General features: G+C 41.2%; 2 protein-coding genes across 17 annotated transcripts in view; both read left to right on the plus strand.

Moving 5' to 3' along the window:
- LOC145506175 (uncharacterized) overlaps window positions 1–5,138 on the plus strand; it is a 33,895-nt gene extending 28,757 nt beyond the window's left edge. Inside the window, exons 5-8 of the mRNA XM_081490197.1 lie at window positions 1,253–1,340; window positions 1,645–2,503; window positions 3,236–3,499; window positions 4,795–5,138. Of these exons, the coding sequence (XP_081346323.1) occupies window positions 1,886–2,503; window positions 3,236–3,436 (819 nt within the window). The 5' untranslated portion in view covers window positions 1,253–1,340; window positions 1,645–1,885 and the 3' untranslated portion in view covers window positions 3,437–3,499; window positions 4,795–5,138. The remainder of the gene's footprint in view (window positions 1–1,252; window positions 1,341–1,644; window positions 2,504–3,235; window positions 3,500–4,794) is intronic.
- Window positions 1–21,869, plus strand: part of SLC44A5 (solute carrier family 44 member 5) — a 471,569-nt gene that overhangs the window by 62,640 nt on the left and 387,060 nt on the right. For 7 of the 16 annotated variants that reach the window (XM_081490169.1, XM_081490171.1, XM_081490182.1 and 4 more), the window contains exon 1: window positions 7,332–7,370. The exons of 2 other annotated variants lie outside the window; for them this stretch is intronic. The gene's annotated coding sequence lies outside the window, so the exon portion shown is untranslated. Of the gene's footprint in view, window positions 1–6,483; window positions 6,683–7,331; window positions 7,371–16,013; window positions 16,120–21,869 lie in introns of those variants that run through there. 7 more of the 16 variants (XM_081490172.1, XM_081490179.1, XM_081490186.1 and 4 more) reach the window with 4 other exon arrangements.

Consider the following 21,869-nt stretch of genomic DNA (forward strand, 5'->3'; position numbering starts at 1 on the left):
TTAAGAGTCTGAAAAGTAGTTTGGAATTAAATCAAAGATGGCTTTTTGGAAGAGGAAATTTTGATTGAATCTCATTTCTAGCTATACAACAGAGAATGGGCCTATGTTGCTAATTAAAATAAGCTTGCTATTTTGTTTTTTAATTCCATTGCACACCTTTGTTGTGAGAGGAGTTGGGTATTTCATATTTTCTTCAGACTACTTACCTCAAAATAAAGCATTATATAAAGTTAAATTTAGAAAGAGTGCAAAAAAAATCTGATTATTTTGTGACTGAAAAATCTCAGGATATTTATTAGAATTGGAAGGAATCTTTGAGATGAGATTTTACAAACCAGGAAGCAGCACAGCGGGATTAAATGACTTGCGCAAGTTCTCAAAGCTATGATGTTGCAGGGTTAGAATTCAACACCAGAGGTTTCGACTCCAGTGTTCTTTTTCTTCCCTTCAAACTTTTTATTTTATATCGGGGTATAGCCGTTTGTCAATGTTGTGATATTTTCAGGTGAACAGTGAAGGAACCCAGCCATCCATATACATGTATACATTCTCTCCCAACCCCTCTTCCATCCAGGCTGCCACATAACAGTGAGCAGAGTTCCATGTGCTACAGAGTAGGTTCTTGTTGGTTATCCATTTTAAATATAGCAGTGGGTATATCGGACTCCAGTGTTCATACAGGGGCACCACATCAATGCTGGGGCAACTTCTGACTAGAGGTACTGAATTGAATCACTGGATGCTTAGATAATCAGATTAGGTTGGGGACACAGGCGAGAGGCAACTGCTGATAAGATCTCTGTGAATTAGAATGTGGGTTTTGAGGAAATCCCAGTTCCTGCAAAGAAAGAAATGAATTGGCATCTTCCCGCCTGCCTAATGGTAATCTCCTCCCTACTCTACCCCTTCCACCATTCCTTTAAAGCTAGGCTGCCAATCCTGAAGGAAATCAACCCTGAATATTCATTGGAAGGACTGATGCTGAAGCTCCCATACTTTGGCCACCTTCAACACTTTGGACAGCTCATTGGAAAAGACCCTGATGCTGGGCAGGATTGAAGGCAAAAGGAAAAGAGGGAGGCAAAGGATGAGCTAGTTAGATAGCATCAGCGACTCAATGGACATAAGTTTGAGCAAACTCTGGGAGATAGGGAAGGACAGGGAAGCCTGGCGTGCTACAGGCCAAGGGGTTGCAAAGAATCGGACACGACTGAGTGACTGAACAATAACTTGGTTACCTTTACATTCTCAGGTCAGACTTTTGCATGACCTTGCTGCTCCGACACACCGGTGAGATTCCCTTTCTGATCAGCACGCTAGAGGAGGACAGCTCCTTCTGGGTAATGAAAACTTTTCAAATTCACAATCAGAGCGAGAAAGAACTCGACCACTGGAACAAAGTTTCTCCTGGAGGTCAAGAAATCACTCCTCCGCCTCCTAATTCCTCCAGTTTCTGAAAGCGTGCTTTCTTTCCTCTTTTTCCACAGCCCTAAGGGACCTGTCCTGCGTTTTCGCTGTAAGAAGTTTAGGGCCTGAACTAGGTCATTCTTCCAGTTGTCGGTCCCTGGGCTGCCTCTGGAACTTAATTTCTCTCCTCTCAACCACTCACTATCCAGTGACCTTCTTCCCTTCCTGGTTCCGCAGGGGCAGAGGCATCCACGCGTCCCGGGGCTCATCGCCCGCTTGGAATTCTGGCTCGGTGCCCGAGACCAGCTTTTTGCAGAGCGGCCCGGTCGCAAGTGCAGGTGCCAATACTCCTGCAGTTGGCTGGAGTTCTTGTTGGCGTGTGAAGACTGGTGCCTTTCGGGGGCCTACCCCGCGGCCGACGTCGCTCCCTGCCACCTGGGGTGGGGGTGTTAGCTTCCGAGGCGCCGAGGCAGGCAGGATGCGAGCTGCATCAGAGTTGGACCGTCTGGCTTTCTCCCGAGTCGCAGATGGCCGCGGGACCCCCACTTCCTCCAGCAGTCCCCTGCCGCCGCCACCGTCGCCTTCCCCAGCAGCGGCGGCTGGACGACAGCGCCGTCACTGGTTGGATTGTAGCTGGCGGCTCAAACGGGACACCCTGGGGTGGGGGAGGGGGGAGGGAGGGTGTGGGAAAGGGGGAGGTCAGCGCTGGGCGGGCACTCGGGGGACCCGGCGCTGCCCCCTCCAGCAGCAGCAGCACAAGCAGCATCCACAGCCGCCGCCGCAGTCTGAGCGGCCGCAGCAGAGCGAGCGCGAGCTTCACCAGCTCCGCGCGGCGGAGAGCAGAGGGGCGGCGGCGCCCGCCCCAACCGAGCCGAGCAGAGCCGAGCGCGCAGCCGGGCCGCCGCCGCCGCCTCGCAGATGCCATCACAGCAACAAAGAGCTCACTGAGCCGACAGCCGCGGCGAGAGCTCGCCTGGAAGCCCTCCACGGTGCCCGCTCCAGGAGCTGGGTGACAGCAGGAGGAAACGCTCCGGGGGTCTGGGGGAGGGGAGGGGACAGGAGATGGCCAAGAAGAGAAAGCCCCCCAGCATCAAGGGTGAGTTAACGCTCCATTCTCACCTCTCTCCATCCCACCTCCCACCCGCCGACCGCCCCTATGGCTAGCCTGTTTACATCCGGGCTTGGCCAAGTGGAAGGCTGCCTGCTGGGGAAGAGTTTTCCTTCTCCCGGAGGTGGGGAGAACTGCTGCACCTTCCTTTACCTCCGGGGAGACACCGATAGGAGTTTGTCCCCTTTTTGTACCCCGGGGAAACCTGGAGACACTTGTTCTCACCCCACCCCTTTCCCACTCCAAGAGCTTGGGTATCTGTTGCACCTTACCCCCTCAGGGCAGTGGGGTGAGAAGCGACTCGGGTCCTCGGGTCTTAACCTTTTCGGAATCAGGCTGTGTGTGTGTGTGTGTGTGTATGAGAGAGAGAGAGTTTTTCGAGGTGTCTCTCTACTACTCTCTCCTCCCAACCTCCCTCCTCCCTCCGTCCCTTCATCCCAGGGTGACAAGTTCTGCATCCATTTTCCCAACCTCCAGCCTCAAGATAAGATAGGAGCTGTCCGGCTCTCCTTTTCCCTTATGGTCAAGGGGATTTGCTACAGGTCGTGTCCCTGCAGGCTTTTCCCCTCTTCCCGACTTGCTGAGGCGGGCAGTGACTCCCGTTGTTGAGGCGGGCCCCTGTTGCTCCTTTGGAACCAGGGCTTCTAAAGTTGGAAAGTTCAGAGGGGAGAAGCGCTGGCAGGGAGGATAAGGATGAGCTTATTGCCGGGGCTACTTCAGGCATCGCGGCGTGGTCGGGAGCTGGACTCCGGAGGGAGCCTCGTAGGCGGCGTCCAGCAGGAGCGGGGTATCCCGGACTCGCCCAGCGCCGCGCTGCGCGCAGGGAGCTGGTGCACTCGCCGCCCGCGGCCGCAGCGCGGACTAGCAGAGGTCGCCGCTGACCGGCTGCCTAGCGCTTCGACTCTCGCGCTGGGGAGCTAGCGGTGGCGGAGAGGTGGTCTGCAGCACTGCAGAGAGGTGGAAACCAGCTCGGCACCATGCGCGGTGAGGAAGCCTGTGCCGGAGGAACTGCACCAGAGCTTGGTGGGAAGGAGGAAGCAGTGGCGTTTGAAGTTGGATTTCAACCCAATGGGCCTGATAGCCCGAGAGGCGGAGATTTATCGCGCCTTGGGGCTTAATAACACAGAACCACACTCTGAGATGCGAAGGGATGTACTCTTGAAAATATAGGTTAGGTTTGCAGCAGCGCGCCAGGCTTTGGCTTGCTGCTTCCTTTTTTACCCCCCAAGTCTTGCTTGTGGGAGCTTAGCTCTACTCTAGAGGTCACTAGGGGGACACAACTTTATCTTGGTGCTTCAGCTTGCCTTTTAATTGCCGCGGAGTACTCAAATCACTTGTTAGAAAGGGTTTCAAACCATGATCCTTAATCTTTTAGAAGATGTTGCTACGAAACACCCAGGATTTTCTCTTTTCTGCTCGAAAATATAATAGATATATAATTTTAGTGCAATGCATTTCCTTAAATATAATACAGCTCCTGTAAAATAGAAAAGGCCTTAAACTTGATTTTTTTCTCTCCCAATGAATTAGTACATGTTTACAGTGGTAGACGACTAAAGAAAGAAAGAGAGAATATATTCATATATTCATCTACAAACAATTTTCTTATGATAATCTCAAAGAATTAGTCTAAACTCAGATTGACAGGGTGCATTAGCTGCACTTTTGGTTCGCTCCTTTTTATGGAACCATATCGCACCATGAATGAAACAGAAGGATTGGTTTTCAGCACTGCTGAACGGCTATCCATTGGCAGAAATACATTTCATACCCACCCCAAACCTTGCAGATTGTAAATGATCCATGAAGAGTGGAAAAATTTTCCCAGTTTTACAATACATGCTAGCTGGAGACAGTCTTACCCTGAAATTAATCTTGGCAGACATGCAAAAAAATACAATTGAAGCCAAATTAATAAGTGAACTAATATAACAGTTTGATGAAACGTATCTTATTACTACCCACCCCAAAAACAAAGAATTTTTTGATTTGTAAGCTGAGATAGGATTGTATTTTCTTGAATTTAACTAGATAGTGAACTAATTGAAGAGCAGCGATTAATAGAGTTTTGTCATTTAAATGTTAAGAGTTCTTTTGGAGGAATTAATAACCAGGCTTTCCTAGGAAATGTCTAAAGAAAGTTTATTGTAGTTCTTTAAAAATAAGGTTTTCTCATACTACATGTTTTCCTTAAAAGTTATGTTATTTAGCTCTTACTGATTTGTGTTTTTTTTTCTCTCTCTACTAATGCTGAGTTTCTGTCTTTTTCTTTAAACCAGATTGCCATTTCTTTCTTAGAAGGAAAGAAACCTTGGAGAAAATCCTTGGAGTTTCCCTTTAGCAAAGCACAATTAATTGTGATAGTTCAAAGGCAAGCCCAGGAAGTTGGAATCCATTAATTTGCCTCAATGTTGCCTTTTAAGAGGAGCACTCTACAAAAGCATCTGACTGCTGGCTTGCTGAACTGCTCCCAGACATCTGCTTCTAAGCTACAACCAACTTAAACTGGGACTGCCTGGTAGAAAACCAAACTGCTAAATGCTAGGGCATTTTTGTTTGCCAGTTTAGTTTTTTGGCAGGCTGGGGTGAACTTTGTGAATAATAAACTATAGGTTTAGCAACATCCCACCTGTGTTGGTTATCCTCTATCCAGAGCTGTTTTCTCTGCTTAGCTACACTGTGTGCCGGGAAAGATGATTTGTTAGAGCATGTGACAGGCAAGTTGCTCATTGGCTCCTGTAGTCCTTGCAACAGACACTACACATCTAGAAAGCTAGAAATTGGCCAGAGGGAAATAGTCTTTTAATACTGACAGAAGATACTAGCTTTCATTTGTGGCACTCATTAAAAGACATTTTATAAAATGACTTTTATAAAAGAATATTTGTCAATCCAATATTTATAATATTTTAATGAAAAGATATGCTGTAGTCCATTTCAATAAAAGTCTTATAAACATAGGTTAGTTACATTGATTATAGTGATACTAACCCTCCTCCCCCAGTATTATTAGTACAATGATTCTCACTCACATTTAAAAGTTAAGTTATGCTTTTAGATTCATCTATTTATGCATTCATTCAGCAATTTTATTGACTACTGGATATGTACTAGGTTCTGTGCAAAACTAGGGATGCATTGATAAACATGATACTCAATGAAGGGTATATTAAGAGGGAGGCTTGGACCAAGACTAGGTAAACAAATATATGAATAAGAAAATTTTACAATGATTAATATCATGAAAATAAAATAAGACATATTCTGGAAAGTGATTGGGGGGTTACTTTATTTTATTTTTTTTGTGTGTGAGGTTACTTTAGATTGTGACATTTGAGCTGGGAACCAAATGAGTAATTTACCTGCCAAGAGCTAGAACATGGTATTGCAAGCCTTAAGGCAGGAATGAGATTGTGGCTTGGCACATTCAAATACAGAAGAACTGCCAGTTTGGCTGGAGTGCAGTATGTTAGGTAGAGACGGGTAGGGAGAGGCCAGACTTTCTGGACCCTAAATAGGAGTTAGATTTTAGTTTAAGTGCAGTGAGAAGCCTATTGGATGCTCACTAGATGTTTAGGGCTTCATTCTTATCCTTGAGGATGGTTTCAGGGAGAGCAGCTTTCCTACGTCAACACCCTAGGCAGAGTAAGGTCCCTACCCAATGAACTTCATTTTTCTAAAAGGTCTAATTATAATCAAGGAACTGAGACCTCCTGCTGAGAGCCCTCTTACCTGCAATATTTGGGGCTGAGATGTTGATAGCATTTCTAGGAATCTCTGCTTAAGGAAACAATTCTAAAGAGAATCAGGACTATTAATAATTCAATGTTTTGGTAAAGGTTAGTCATCATCCCCATTCCCCATCCCCCAACAATCCTTTCAAAGCAAGTAAATCTTAGGAAAAGCATATTGTCATGGTAGAAGGGAGGAGTACAAAGAGCCTAGAACATTACTGTGCAGTAGGCGGAATGTGGAAGGCAGCACGAGAGGCTCCTAGGTAACGGAAAGGGGTCCGTGAAAGAAGAGTGATGCTTGGAAAGGGGACATGAGAAAGCCTCTGAGACAGCATCAGCCAGTTCGTGATTTTGCCAAGAGAAGCAGAAGCCTGATGTGAGAGTGTGCCAAGAGAAACACTCTAATTCAAGCACAAAGGAAGTTCAAATCAGGGTATCTTTATGCTTTTGACTGCTTTTTACTTGTGAAGCATTTATAACAATAAAAGCACACAGGCTTTTAAAAAAGCTCTTTGATTTTACTTATTATTAGGTAGCTCTTATGGATTATAATCCTCACAGATGAAAATAGCATAAAAAAAAAGTAGTGATAAAAACTGCTATTTGTTGGAGGTATCTGCTTGACATCTAATTAGCAGGGAAATTATACTCTTGGGTCTCTATCTTGCTGTGGAGATGTTGGCAGTGGGGAAGGGGGCAGGAGATTGGGTCTGTTGGATGATTTTCTGCCCCATAAGCATTTATTCCTAGAAGGTGCCATGATATTTAGAAGACATGTAAATCGTAATTTTAAAGCCCTCCACTGTCTCTCCCACCTTCACTTGTCTGCTTTTTTGCCAGCAATTAATAATGAAAACTATGTTAAGAATTTTTGTAGCTTCAGGACATTGTTTAGTCCCCTCTCCCTGTTTTCTTGGTGCTCCAATGGACTCTTGAGGCTGGCAGGGCTGATAGTGCTCAGGGATTATGTAACTAAGAATGGATTTGGTCCTTAGTGGTACTGTAACACAATGTGTTTATGACATCAGATTTTTTTCATAGCATTGAGAGTCATAGTAGGTTAGAGTTAAAAAAAAAGGCTCAGTGTTGTTAGAGTTAGTGGAGGAATGCTATAGTAAGAGGTGAGTAATGCTGTCAAATATGAATAGACTATATAAGGAATTTGGTCAAGTGTATTATTTGTAATTGCATATTATATGTCAGGATATGTCTCTCTCTATAGACATATATATGAGCATATATCTAGAGAGAGATATGTATATAGGCATATCTTGATATATATATAAACTAGAGCTCAGTTCCCAATGTAAATTCAGATTTCACTCTATACATGCGAGTGTGATGTCTGCATTTTACATATAAGGAAATTGAGACACAAAGATATTAGGTACTTTCTTGGGGTCTAAGAATAAATTATGTACTGTGGATAAAGGCATAACCAAGCCGTATGACACACTCTCCTTTGACTATGTTCAGTGTTTTTTTAAATTAATTTATTTATTTTAATTAGAGGCTAATTACTTTACAATGTTTTAGTGGTTTTTGCCGTACACTGACATGAATCAGCCACGGGTGTACATCTGTTCCTCATCCTGAAACCCTCTCCCACCTCCCTCCCATCCCATCCCTCAGGGTTGTCCCAGTGCACCAGCTTTGAGTGCCTTGTTTCATGCATCAAACTTGGACTGGTGATCTGTTTCACGTATGGTAATATACATGTTTCAATGCTATTCTCTCAATCATCCCACCCTTGCCTTCTTCCACAGAGTCCAAAAGTCTGTTCTTTATATCTGTGTCTCTTTTGCTGTCTTGCATATAGGGTAATTACCATCTTTCTAAATTCCATATATATACATTATTATACTGTATTGGTGTTTTTCTTTCTGACTTACTTCACTCTGTATAATAGACTCCAGTTTCATCCATCTCATTAGAACTGATTTAAATGTGTTCTTTTTAACAGCTGAGTTATATTCAGTGTTTTAATACCTGTTCACTTTCCTCAAGATCTCTCAAGTCTAACATAGAAAGGGAGATCAATTTTGCTTTTTCATGCTGAATCAAGAGGATGATACACTTTCCTCAGAAGTATCACAACTTTATTGTTTGTGATCCACTTTAAAAATTAGAAATACATTGCTAACAAAGTATGCTAACTGCTCACAAATGCTACGGTACTGAGGTTTTAGGGCCTCTCTAGTGATAGGGAGGCCAGACAAGTGAACAAATATTCTGATTTTTTGAAGTGGTATAAGTTGGAAAAGATGCATGTGGGTCACCTCTGAGGTAGATTCAAGTCATTTTGCCATTCATGTGGAAAGCCATTTGACTGCTGTGGTAGCTAGCCTTTAAGATGGCTTCAGTGTTTTCTGCCTACTGGTGTTCACACCCTTACATACTCCCGTCCCACACTGAACTGGGGCTGACCTGTGTGACCTGTAGAGGATGGTGGAAGGCTATGCTGTACATAAAGACATGCTGGCTTTTGTCTTGCTCTTGTATATCTGGTGCTCTCTTATATTGCTTACTTTGGGGAAGACCAGCTGCCAAGTTGTGAAAGCACTCAGGCATTCTGGTGGAGGGGCCCATGTGGGAAAGAAATGAGGCCTCCTGCTAAGAGCCAACTCCAGCTTGCCCTCCTTGTGCACAATCTACCTTAGAAACGACCCTTTAGCCCGGTTAAGCCTTCAGGTGTCTATAGCCTTAGCCAACATCTAACTGAACGTCATGAGAAATCCTTACCTAGGTCTACCCAACCAGCCTACTTTTGGATTCCAGTATTGCAGAAACAGTGAGAGATGATAAATGGTTACTGTTGTGCTGAGACACTAAAGTTTGTCACACAACATTGGATAATGAATATATCTATGGTTCATTACTTTTGTACCTTTATCTTGGGAGGTGGGAACCCTCTTATTGTTGTGTAAATAGTAGGGGAGACTGTGTATGTGTGAAAAAACATATGTATTTTTAAAACCTTCCACTACAATAATTTACTTATTTATATACTTTTCATATGTAAAAGATTAATATATCATTATTAATCTTTATATTTACATATCTTTTATACATAAAAGATTAATTTTCTTATTTATATAATCACTCGAGGGTTTCCCCTAAACTAGCTGCTACTTCCAGGCTCCTGGGAATAAAAGGAACATTGAATTCACAATCTTCATTACTAGTCTTGGCAATGGCCCTGAATCTTAGTTCTCTTTATTACTTCAGAGAGCTGGGCTGAAAACCTGAAGTTCTCTTTTTGCTGTTTCCCTTAAGTTCCTTTTAGCAGCTTGATTCCTTCTCCTCCACTTCTTTGGTTGGTCCTCATTTCTGCCCTCTATAGTTCACTTGGTTTGGCAGGTACCTTCCAAATAAAAGCCCCACCAAACGAAAAAATGAGAGTAATAGACTACAAATGCCCTCCAAGTCCTCCAACAGCCCTCCAAACTGAAAAGACAAAAAGTCCCTTAAAACATAAAATCTCCCAATAAACCCTTCTCCAGCTCTATTTATCTACTTCTCCCTACCAAGGAGTCCCTGCCCCCTCCCAGCCCAACTAGTCCCTTAATGTATAACAAGGAGAGTGAGAAAGAGGATAAACATGAAGAAGCCTGCGATTCCTTCTACTTCAGTGTAGAATACTAGTGTGCTTTATTTCAGCCCCTCACTCATGTCTTCATTCACTTGACAAATATTAACTGAAGACTTACTCTGTGCTAGAAGTATATTTGGGATACAAAATGAAGCCTTTAGGTAGGGAAGACAGTTCAGTTCAGTTCAGTTGCTCAGTCGTGTCCAACTCTTTGTGACCCCTTGAATCACAGCACGCCAGGCCTACCTGTCCATCACCAACTCCTGGAGTCTACCCAAACCCATGTCCATCGAGTCAGTAATGCCATTCAATCATCTCATCCTCTGTCATCCCCTTCTCCTGCCCCCAATCCTTCCCAGCATCAGGGTTTTTTCCAATGAGTCAACTCTTCGCATCAGGTGGCCAAAGTACTGCAGTTTCAGCTTCAACATCAGTCCTTCCAATGAACACCCAGGACTGATCTCCTTTAGGATGGACTGGTTGGATCTCCTTGCAGTCCAAGGGACTCTCAAGAGTCTTCTCCAACACCACAGTTCAAAAGCATCAATTCTTCAGCGCTCAGCTTTCTTCACCGTCCAACTCTCACATCCATACATGACCACTGGAAAAACCATAGCCTTGACTAGATGGACTTTTGTTGGCAAAGTAATGTCTCTGCTTTTAAATATGCTATCTAGGTTGGCCATAACCTTCCTTCCAAGGAGTAAGCGTCTTTTAATTTCATGGCTGCAACCACCATCTGCAGTGATTTTGGAGCCCCCAAAAATAAAGTCTAACTGTTTCCACTGTTTCCCCATCTATTTCCCATGAAGTGATGGGACCAGATGCCATGATCTTAGTTTTCTTAATGCTGAGTTTTAAGCCAACTTTTTCACTCTCCTCTTTCACTTTCATCAAGAGGCTCTTTAGTTCTTCAATTTCTGCCATAAGGGTGGTGTCATCTGCATATCTGAGGTTAGTGATATTTCTCCCGGCAATCTTGACTCCAGCTTGTGCTTCCTCCAGCCCAGCGTTTCTCATGATGTACTCTGCATAGAAGTTAAATAAGCAGGGTGACAGTATACAGCCTTGACGTACTCCTTTTCCTATTTGGAACCAGTCTGTTGTTCCATGGCCAGTTCTAACTGTTGCTTCCTGACCTGCATACAGGTTTCTCAAGAGGCAAGTCAGGTGGTCTGGTATTCCCATCTCTTTCAGAATTTTCCACAGTTTATTGTGATCCACACAGTCAAAGGCTTTGGCATAGTCAATAAAGCAGAAATAGATGTTTTTCTGGAACTCTCCTGCTTTTTCAATGATCCAGCGGATGTTGGCAATTTGATCTCTGGTTCCTCTGCCTTTTCTAAAATCAGCTTGAACATCTGGAAGTTCACGGTTCCTGTACTGTTGAAGCCTGGCTTGGAGAATTTTGAGCATTACTTTACTAGTGTGTGAGATGAATGCAATTGCATGGTAGTTTGAGCATTCTTTGGCATTGCCTTTCTTTGTGATTGGAATGAAAACTGACCTTTTCATGAATAAACTGTTGAGATTAAAAATTGAAATGTACTATGAGGAAAAAAATAGAGAATAGTATGGGGGATTTGGAGCGCTGGTGATGGCCTGATGGGGGAGGGTGAGCTATTAATAGGATGGTTAGGTAGACTTTTAATTGGAAACAATATTGAAGGAGACAAAGTAGTTTTTATGGAGGAGGAAGAATCTTTCAGAAAGAGAAAAAAGTCAGTTCAAAGACCCACTGGTGAGAGTATACTGGCGTATTTGATAAACAGAAAGGAGAGTGAGTGAAATTAGTAAAGAGAATAGAAATAGGAAAGGGGGGCAGAAAAGGGAGGGAGGACTAGATGACTTCGGGCCCTGTAGACAATTTTAAAGACTTTGACTTTAATCCTTAGTGAAATGGGGCATCATTGAAGGTTTTGAACAAAGGAATAATAGGCTCTGATTGACAATTTGAGAAGAATTACTGTGGCTACCATGTCGAAAATATCCTCTAGGGGCAAGAGAGAAGCTAAAAGACTAGTAAAGAGTCTTGCAATATTTCAGTTGAGAAATGATGGTGGCAACTATCAGGGTGGTAGCAGTGGAGGACCTGAGAAATAGAAAGACATGGAATATATTTTGAGGGTGGAGCTAATATGGTTTCTGGAACTAACAGGCTGTGTGAGAGAAAGATATGAGTCATGGATGATTCCATAGTTTGTAACCTGAGCTACTAATAGGATGGAGTTGTGATCAGCTGGTATTGGAAGATTGTGGATGGGGTAAGTTTAGTGACAAAGGAGTTCAGTTTTTTTGTTTTTTTTTTTTAGAAGATCAGTTTTTGACACATTCGAGTTGAAGTGCTCATTTGATATTCAAGTGGAGATGACAAGTAGGAGGTCAGACACATGAATCTGGAGTCTGGGGCAGAGGCTGGGCTGATGATGTGTATTTGGGAGACATTGGCACCCAGGTGGTGTTTAAGACCTTAGGCTGAATAACTTCCTGGCAAGTGAACGTAGGCTGAGAGACATGATCTAAGCCCAAGGTTACTGCATTATTAAGAGGGAAGGGAGATGGAGTGGAAACTGGTAAAGGAGATTCAGAAATAGCAACTGGTGAGTAAGGGGAAAGTCAAGAGTGTGAGGGGTCCCGGAGCCAAGGGAGAAAGTGTATCAAAGTGGAAAAGAATAATCGACTGTGTCAAATGCTGCTGCTGAAGTAACATGAGGGTTGAGAAGTGACCAAGGCATTCATTACTGTGAAGGTTACTGAAGACCTTGACAAGGGCAGTTGGAATAGGTCAACAGAGAATGGGAGGAGAAGAACTGGAGACATCAGAGTCACATCTTTTGAGAGTTTTTATGGCAAAGGGAGCAAAGAAATGGTGCTGTGGTTGGGAGCAGTAGTCATCAAGAAAAAAGAAAACTTTTCTAAGATGGGAGAAATGATGGCAGGTTTCATTCCTTGTTTTTTGTCATCATTTGCTTTGTGAGGTGGTCTTTAACATCTCTTTCACTATTTTTTTTTAAACCATTGAACTGTACACTTTTTTTTTTTAAATGGATTTGTTCATTTTTGGCTGCACTGGGTCTTCGTCGTTGCACTTGGGCTTTTCTCTAATTGCGGCGAGTGGGGCTACTCTCTAGTTGTGGTGTTTCGGCTTCTCATTGCAGTGGCTTCTCTTGTTGCAGAGCATGGGCTTTAGGGTGTATGAGTTTAGTTGCCCCACTGCGTGTGGAATCTTCCTGGAGCAGGGATGGAACTGTGTCCTCTGCATTGGCAGGCAGATTCCTAACCATTGGACCACCAGGGAAGTCCTTTCTTTCACTATTTTAAATTTTGGCTGCTTTCTAGGACAATTTCTTGGGGAGATACGGAGGGAATTAATGTACAATGATTTTATATTAGTTATAAGGATGTTTCTTTTTTGTCTTTTACTTCTGTAAACAGATTGTCTTTAAAAATATTAAATATACTATGAGAAGAGAAATAGAAATGGATTTCCTGATGACATATTTAATAAAATATGCACAGTAGAAGAAAGTTGCCGTGAGAGGAAAGTTTGCCAGTCATCATGTTGCTGATTGTAGCAGTCCATTCTGTCAGCTGGAAAGCTCAGAAGGAACTAAGGAAAAGTTTAAAAATATTTTGTGTAGGGGCAAGCCTGGTTGTTCTTGACCAGAGGCAATTATGCAGTGTCTTGACATTTTTGATTGTCATGACTGGGGTGATGCTATTGATTTCTGGTGGGTAGAGACCAGGGATGATGCTAAACATTCTGTAATGCCCAGGATAGCCCTCACAACAAAGAATTATCTGATTTAAATTGTCAACAGTGCCGAGGTCAAGAAATCCTGGAATAGCCCCATCATTTTTTCATTCTTTCAGAGAGAAGCTAGCAAGCTCCTTCTGAAAGAGTCTGTTTAACCTAGCCCATTATTCTACGTTTAGTCGAGGCACAGCTGTTTAAAAATTAAATTCAAATAAACACAGGTTTTTTTCTTTTTGTCTTTGCTTTCTCTTCCCACCTCCCTGTCCTGCCTTCTGTTGGTTCCCCTTATATTTTACTATTTTTATAAACTTGCACTGTTTCCCATCGGGCCCATGACATTAGAGGTATATTAAAGTTATGGTAAAAAAAATCCTTGAAAGAAAAACACCAATACAGTATACTAACTCATATATATGGTATTTAGTTAATCGTTAAAGATAACCCTGTATGCGAGACATCAAAAGAGACACAGATAAATAGAACAGTATTATGGACTCTATGGGAGAGGGCGAGGGCGGGATGATATGGGAGAACGGCATTGACGCATGTAAATTATCATATATGAAACGAATCGCCAGTCCAGGTTCGATGCATAATACAGGGTGCTTGGGGCTGGTGCACCGGGATGACCCGGAGGGACGGGATGGGGAGGGAGGTGGGAGGGGGTTTCTGGAACGGGAAAACATGTACACCCATAGTGGATTCATGTCAATGTATGGCAAAACAAATACAATATTGTAAAGTTAAAAAATAGATAAATAAACTAATTTAAAATGAGAAAAACCAAAACAAAACAAACAAAAATAGAAACAAAAAAATCCTTGATTCATTTGGGGAACCACAATTTTATATTGCTGATTCCTATTCTGCATCTGACAGTTTTTTGAAAGAAATAATCAAGAATAGGATGATTTGTTAAGCTCTAGCTCTTTAATGAGAAAGGTTAGGTGGCCTCCCAGCCATCTTTTCTGTGGCCTCTTTTGACCATTAGGACTTCAGGGGAAAGCTGCACAGTCCTACTGCCAATGTGTGCATTATCTGACAAGGAAGACTCTGAGCTAAGTCAGGACTGTCCTAAGTCCTTGTTGAGTGAAAGGATGAAAAATTTTAAATCCAGTTTTGTAAGAAGCAATTTAAAGTTTATGTATTTAAAAAACTTGAAGGACAGGTTCTTTATGTACATTTTGCAGTTCATTGGATTGTGTTTGAGTGTCCAAATCCAGAGATAAAAGTAAGATTTTTGAATTGACATTGAAAGTTTATTAAAAGTGTATTATCACTCTAGGCTTGCCCTATGAAAAAATTCAAAAGTCATTTTGAAGTTAGCCTATATACATTTTGTAAGTATTAGTTTAAGAATATCATAAAATTATAAAAAACTATAAAAGCTACTTAATGAACATTCATACTTCACAAGTTCTGATATTAACAGTATTTTTCACTTTGAATTAAGTTCCTGTTTCTTTTTATGCATTGTTCTCATACTCTTATTCACACTTACTTTGTTTGGCTGCACAAAAATGTTATCATTCTTTTTCCATGGCAATGACTTTGCTTCTGCTGATTTAACAAATTTACTGTAGTGAAAGAATATCTATGACTAAAAAAGAAGCATTATGTTATTTAAAAAAGATCTTTGTTCATAAATAAACCTGTCCAGGGATATCTTAGTTGTGTAAGGTAGGACAGATTTAAAGTTATAAAGAATAGTTTTGACATATTCCTATGGCTGATTCATGTTCATATATGGCAGAAACCAATGCATTTATTGTAAAACAATTTTCCTCCAATTAAAAATAAATAAATTTAAATTAAAAAAAGAGTAACACTGGAATTCATCCCTTCTCTTGCCCTTATTAGCCCTTAAGAAAGACTTATATTAAAATACATACAACAGAAATTCTGCATTGAATAATTATCATATTTCTCACACACAAACTTTATTTAGTAATCTATAGACACAACCCAAAGGCAAAAAGATATGTGGTTCACTTGCCAAATTCTAAGGTCAAGACTGGTTATGTTTTAACCTCTGTAAATTCTCTCTACTTGATTCTGAATCAATACCTTAAGTATGATGGATAAGCAAATTAATTAACTATACATAAGTTTATCTGGATCAAGAGAGGCATGTAACCTACTTAAACCATTTGGCAAACAAGCCATTTTTAAGTTTATGGCAGCATTGAATGGTAGAAAAGTATATTAATTAGAAATAACTTACTAAAACAAGCCTTTGAAGAATTCTAATGGCAATATTTTTAGTTAATTGTTTTTATTATGTTAAAGGAATGGAATATCTTTTGAATATTGAGAACTTTCATGAGTCTAGACTTTCCTCCAGTTGGTCCTATATAGTGTGGTTTTATGTTACATCTTGTATTTCTGAAAACTGGGTTTTTTTTATGTACTAAGGCTGAAGAACCTTGAGAATGGCCGCTGGCAGACCAGAGGTCCAGTCAACCATCAAGAATCCCTCGGGATGGGAAGTTGGCTCGGTGGTATCCTTGAGTAACTTGAGGTTAGGGCTCTCTATGAGGAATTTCCTCGTATAGGGAGGAATAAGCATGCAGTCTTTTCATTCCTTTGGATATGCTAAAATTTTTTTCTTGGAATCATCCAGACCCTGAGATAGCTCTTTATATAGCTTATTATTTTGACCCCACATAGATGTGCTTTTGCTGATTTGTGTTAGCTATTGTAGTGCTGACTGGCATTGAAAAACTTGACGTATGAAGTCATGTGGAGTTCAAGGATGTATGTCTCATGCTGATCACTATTTTATGAAGTATCTGCATTATGAGTACCTGATGAAGACGTTTTTCTGAGTGTCACTAGCTAACAATAGACAAAGTAAGTCATGAAACTCATTGAGTTTCCCATATGGGTAGACAGCTTGTTTTTGTTCAGTCACCAAGTCATGACCAACTCTTTGTGACCCCATGGACTGAAGCACTCCAGGCTTCCCTGTCCCTCACCATCTCCTGGAATTTGCCCAAGTTCATGTACATTGAATTGGTAATACTGTCCAACCATCTCATCATCTGTTGCCTCCTTCTCTTTCTTCCTTCAATCTTTCCTAGCATCAGGGTCTTTTCCAATGAGTTAGCTGTTCGCATCAGGTGACCAAAGTATTGGTGCTTCAGCTTCAGCATCTGTTCTACTGATATACCGTGGTGTTTCAGGGTTGATTTCCTCTAAGATCGACTGGTTTGATTTCCTTGCTTTCCAAGGGACTCACAAGAGTATTCTCCAGCACCACAGTTGAAAACATCAATTCTTCGGTGCTCTGCTTTTTTTACTGTTCAGCTCTCACATCCATACATGACTACTGGAAAGACCATAGCCTTGACCATATGGACCTTTGTCAGCCAAGTGCTGTCTTTGCTTTTTAATGCACAGTCTAGGTTTGTCTCAGCTTTCCTACCAAGAAGCAATCATTTTCTAAGTTCATGGCTGCAGTTACCATCCGTAGAGCCCAAGAAGAGGAAATCTGTCACTACTTCCACCTTTTCCTCTTCTATTTGCCATGAAGTGAAGGGACTGGATACCATGATCTTAGTTATTTTAAGCTAGGAAGGGTAGCTTGGAAGCTCAAAACTGAGAATGAGCCCACTTCTTACATAAGACTATGGAATCATAAATTATGCATTTGTGAATTAATTTTGTTTTTCATATCTTTATTCTTTTCTGTCATCATCTTTCTATATATACTTTGTTTTGTTGAAATGTATGTAGTTTTATAAACTACTTTAAATCTTCTTTGAAACAAGATGAATTATAAACAAATTAATGTTGGCTAAGACTAACTTTACGGAAATTAAATAATCTACTCAAAGTTATTAACTAGTAAAGAATGTGCATTTAAACCTAGATATAGACTCAATCAAATTTTTTTTTTTTTACATATAGTAAAACAAAGGATCTCATTGTCCTAATCCAACTTTTCATTTGCAGGTTACACTAGTTTTGTTCATATATAATTTTCTATAGTTGAGGTTTTATTTATCATCACCTTTATCCACTTGGCTGCACAAGCGGAGAATCTGGAGTCATCCTTGACTCTCTTTTACAGGCCTGTGCTCAAGCAAATGAAATTGGTCATTACTATTGATCCTGATAGTATCTACTTTTCTTTACCTCCACTGTCACAGATATAATTCAGCACTCCTCATTTCTAGTATGGATTAGAACTACCTATACACTAAAAGCAGAGAAGGAAATGGCAACCCACTCCAGTATTCTTGCCTAGAGAATCCCAGGGATAGGGGAGCCTGGTGGGCTGCAGTCTATGGGGTCGCACAGAGTCGGACACAACTGAAGTGACTTAGCAGCAGCAGCAGCATACACTAAAAGGTCTCTTTGCATAAGGCCTAAATCATCTCTTAAGTTATTTTTCACAGTATTGCAGATATGCTACTACCAACATGCATGTTTGATCATTTCACAGTCCTAAAGTAATGGCTCTCCATCACCTCTACCCAGGACAAAAATCGAAATTCCACACCAAGGTATATCAGACTCTCTAGAATCTGACCCATCAAAACCCTTCCTGCTTCATCTTTTCCACACCAATCCTAAACTTAATGACCCACCATTCTAACACTGAGGACCACACACATTCTTTTATGCTTCCTCTGCCTTTGTGATGTTGTGTGTGTGTGTGTAATGCTGAAAATTCCTATTTATCCTTCAAACCTCAGCACAATGTCACTACTATGCTAAACTTTCATCTTCATCTTCCCCTTTGACACTCCCTACAAGCACAGTTAAACTTTTCCTCTTTGCTTACCCCATTACATCTTCCACTTAGGTCTATTTGTCCTCCTATATTGATTTAAGATTTAAAGTGTAGAGTTTATTTGTCCATCTCCTTTCTCAGTTCTCCAGGGGATCTTTAGTCTTACCTTTGCCCTGAAGCAAAAGGAACCAAAAGCCTGACAGGAAATCAGTCACTGGCTTAACATCCCAGGGTCAAAGTATCACTGTAGCTTACCCCGCCTCCCATTATCCTGGTAATATTATAGGGAAGTGTGTGTTTCAGGCATGGGAGAACAGTTCCCTGTGCTCAAGTAAGTCTGCTAGAAACTGTTCTTTCCTAGGGCTGCTTCTAATCTTCCTGTGTCTTGGATTAATTTTCCTGAATCAAACCTGGCTCTCTGTAAGTTGTCACCTGTCTGGAGTTGGTCTTGAGTTTTATGGGATTGCACCAAAGGGACTTTGCCATGTGCCTGTTTGTTGTTCTTTCCTGTACGTTTCTTCATAGATACCTACCACTAGACTATGAACACCTTGAGGGTCCTGATTGTGTGATATTTATCCTTTAATCTAAAATGTCTAGTATAATTCTGGATATATTACAGAAATCTATGGACAGAGGAGCCTGGCAGGCTACAAGTCCAGTTCAGTTCAGTTCGTTCACTCAGTCGTGTCTGACTCTTTGCGACCCCATGGACTGCAGCATGCCAGGCTTCCCTGTCCATCACCAACTCCCAGAGCAGCTCAAACTCATGTCCATCGCATTGGTGATGCCATCCAACCACCTCATCCTCTGTCATCCCTGTCTCCTCCTGCCTTCAATCTTTCCCAGCATCAGGGTCTTTTCCAATGAGTCAATTCTTCGCATCAGGTGGCCAAAGTATTGGAGCTTCTAACTATCTCCCTCAAAATATAGGAGGGAGGAAAGAGAAAATATCTTTTCAGATACCTCCCTCTTTTCCTCCCTCCCTCCCTTCTTTTGTTATAAGTATTTTCTAATTTTGCATCAGTTTTGTTTAACAAAAAGGAATTTATTAAAAATTATTTCATTAAAAACTGCAGATATGTAATATCAAATTAATTTTAAGAGTTGACAGATGAATTTATATATTTGTGTTAACTTTATATGTCTCACTTTGAAATTTGGGGAAAAATATTATATGTTGAAAAACCAACTTGATTCTTATATTGTTATTAAAATTGTGACCTTAATAATCTTTTTTACTAAAATGATTTAAAAGAAAATGGTACCATAGCCTCTTTACCTGTTTCTGTTGCATTGTCAACTTTCTTCCAAGGTATAGCACCATTATAATTGCTAACTCAGTAATCTTAAAGAGGTAGGGAAGGTCTGCAGGTGTAATTTTTCCCATTTCTAAAATCGAGGCAGCATGGAGTTTTTGTTGCTTACTGTCAAATTACACATCACTCTATCATTACATTGTAACTTTTTGGCAGTGCTGCACAGCTTGTGGGATCTCAGTTCCCTATCCAGAGATTGAACCTGTACCAGGACAGTGAAAGTGCTGAATCCTAACTACTTAACTACCAGGGAATTTACATTTCATTGTAATTTTGAATGTCATTTTACATTTGACTTATGGACACTTTTAAAAAGTTGACCTGTCAACTTTTACAGGTTTTTCAATAATAATGTAAAATCTTTTGTACAACTTTTACAATAATAGTGAGATATTATTAAGATTGGAATTCAGCTTTTCTGTTGGTCTTATTATTATTTTTGTAGGCAGTTAGATATTATGCTAAGGTCAGGAAAATTTATACCTTTTAATATTTCATTTGGAGACACTAATGACCTTTGGATCTGGCTTAGAAGACTCTACTGCTATGTTTAAACATGTTCTTTCTTTCCCTTTGGAACTTTACCTTTTCATTTCAATTTTTCAAAAGCTGATCTATTTCCATTTATGATGTCGTTCTTCTTTTAATATTGATTAATAGCAAGCTGTGGTATGTACTTAGAAGTCATTAGAGTTAAAACTGAGTTAAAATCCTATGTTATCTATGCTAAAAGTGGGAAAGATTTTAGAAATGGTTTAGCTTAATTCCTTTTGAAGATGAGTAACCTTAGGCTTGGGCTTGCCAGGCTCAGAGGTAAAGAATCTACCTGCCAAACAAGACTTGGGTTCCATCCCTGGGTTGGGAAGATCCCCTGGAGAAGGAAATGGCAACCCACTTGTTTCTTGCCTGAAGAATCCCCATGGACAGAGGACCGTGGTGGGCTACAGTCCATGTGATTACAAAGGTTTGAACATGACTTAGCAACTAAATAGTAGCAGCAGCAGCAGCAGCAAATTTAGACTCAGGGAGGTTAAAATTACTTTTTCAAAGTTACACAGTCAGAACTCGGGCAAGCTTGGATTGAAATTCAGATCCGACGTTTAGTCCAATGTTGCTTTTCACCACATGCTCTGAAATTAGCTGTATTGTCTATGGATGATGTGGCAGATGGAGCAACAGAGGTCTTCCATTTATGACCTGGAATTAGAGTATTATTTTGAGTCAGAGTGGTGTATGCGTGTGCATGCATGTGTGCGATTGTTTCAAACTCAGTGTTAACAGAAGAAAGGTGCTTTCACTTATCCTCAGTTCAGTTCAGTTCAGTTGCTCAGCGGTGTCTGACTCTTTGTGACCCCATGGACTGCAGCACGCCAGGCCTCCCTGTCTATCACCAACTCCTGGAGTTTACTCAAACTTATGTCCATCGAGTCGGTGATGCTCTCCAACCATCTCATCCTCCGTCGTCCCCTTCTCCTGCCATCAATCTTTCCCAGCATCAGGGTCTTTCTAATGAGTCAGTTCTTTGCATCAGGTGGCCAAAGTATTGGAGTTTCAGCTTCAGCATCAGTCCTTCCAATGAATATTCAGGACTGATTTCCTTTACGATGGACTGGATGGATCTCCTTGCTGTCCAAGGGACTCTCAAGAGTCTTCTCCAACACCACAGTTCAAAAACATCAATTCTTGGAAGGGGAAATCATGTACATCCATGGTGGATTCATGTCAATGTATGGCAAAACAAACACAATATTGTAAAGTTAAAAAAAAATAGATAAATAAACTAATCAAAAAAAAGCATCAGTTCTTCAGTGCTCAGCTTTCTCTGTAGTCCAACTCTCACATCCATACATGACTACTAGAAAAGCCATAGCTTTGACTAGACAGACCTTTGTTGGCAAAGTAATGTCTCTGCTTTTTAATAAGCTGTCTAGGTTGGTCATAACTTTTCTTCCAAGGAGCAAGCGTCTTTTAATTTCATGGCTTCATTCACCATCTGCAGTGATTTTGGAGCCCCAAAAATAAAGCCTGTCACTGTTTCCACTGTTTCCCCATCTATTTGTCATGAAGTGATGGGACCAGATGCTATGATCTTAGTTTCCTGAATGTTGAGTTTTAAGCCAGCTTTTTCACTCTCCTCTTTCACTTTCATCAAGAGGCTCTTTAGTTCTTCTTCGCTTTTTGCCATAAGGGTGGTGTCATCTGCATATCTGA

The sequence above is a fragment of the Giraffa tippelskirchi genome, chromosome 5, assembly GCF_054371585.1.
Source record: "Giraffa tippelskirchi isolate mGirTip1 chromosome 5, T2T-mGirTip1v1.2.pri, whole genome shotgun sequence".
Taxonomy (NCBI): Eukaryota; Metazoa; Chordata; class Mammalia; order Artiodactyla; family Giraffidae; genus Giraffa; species Giraffa tippelskirchi.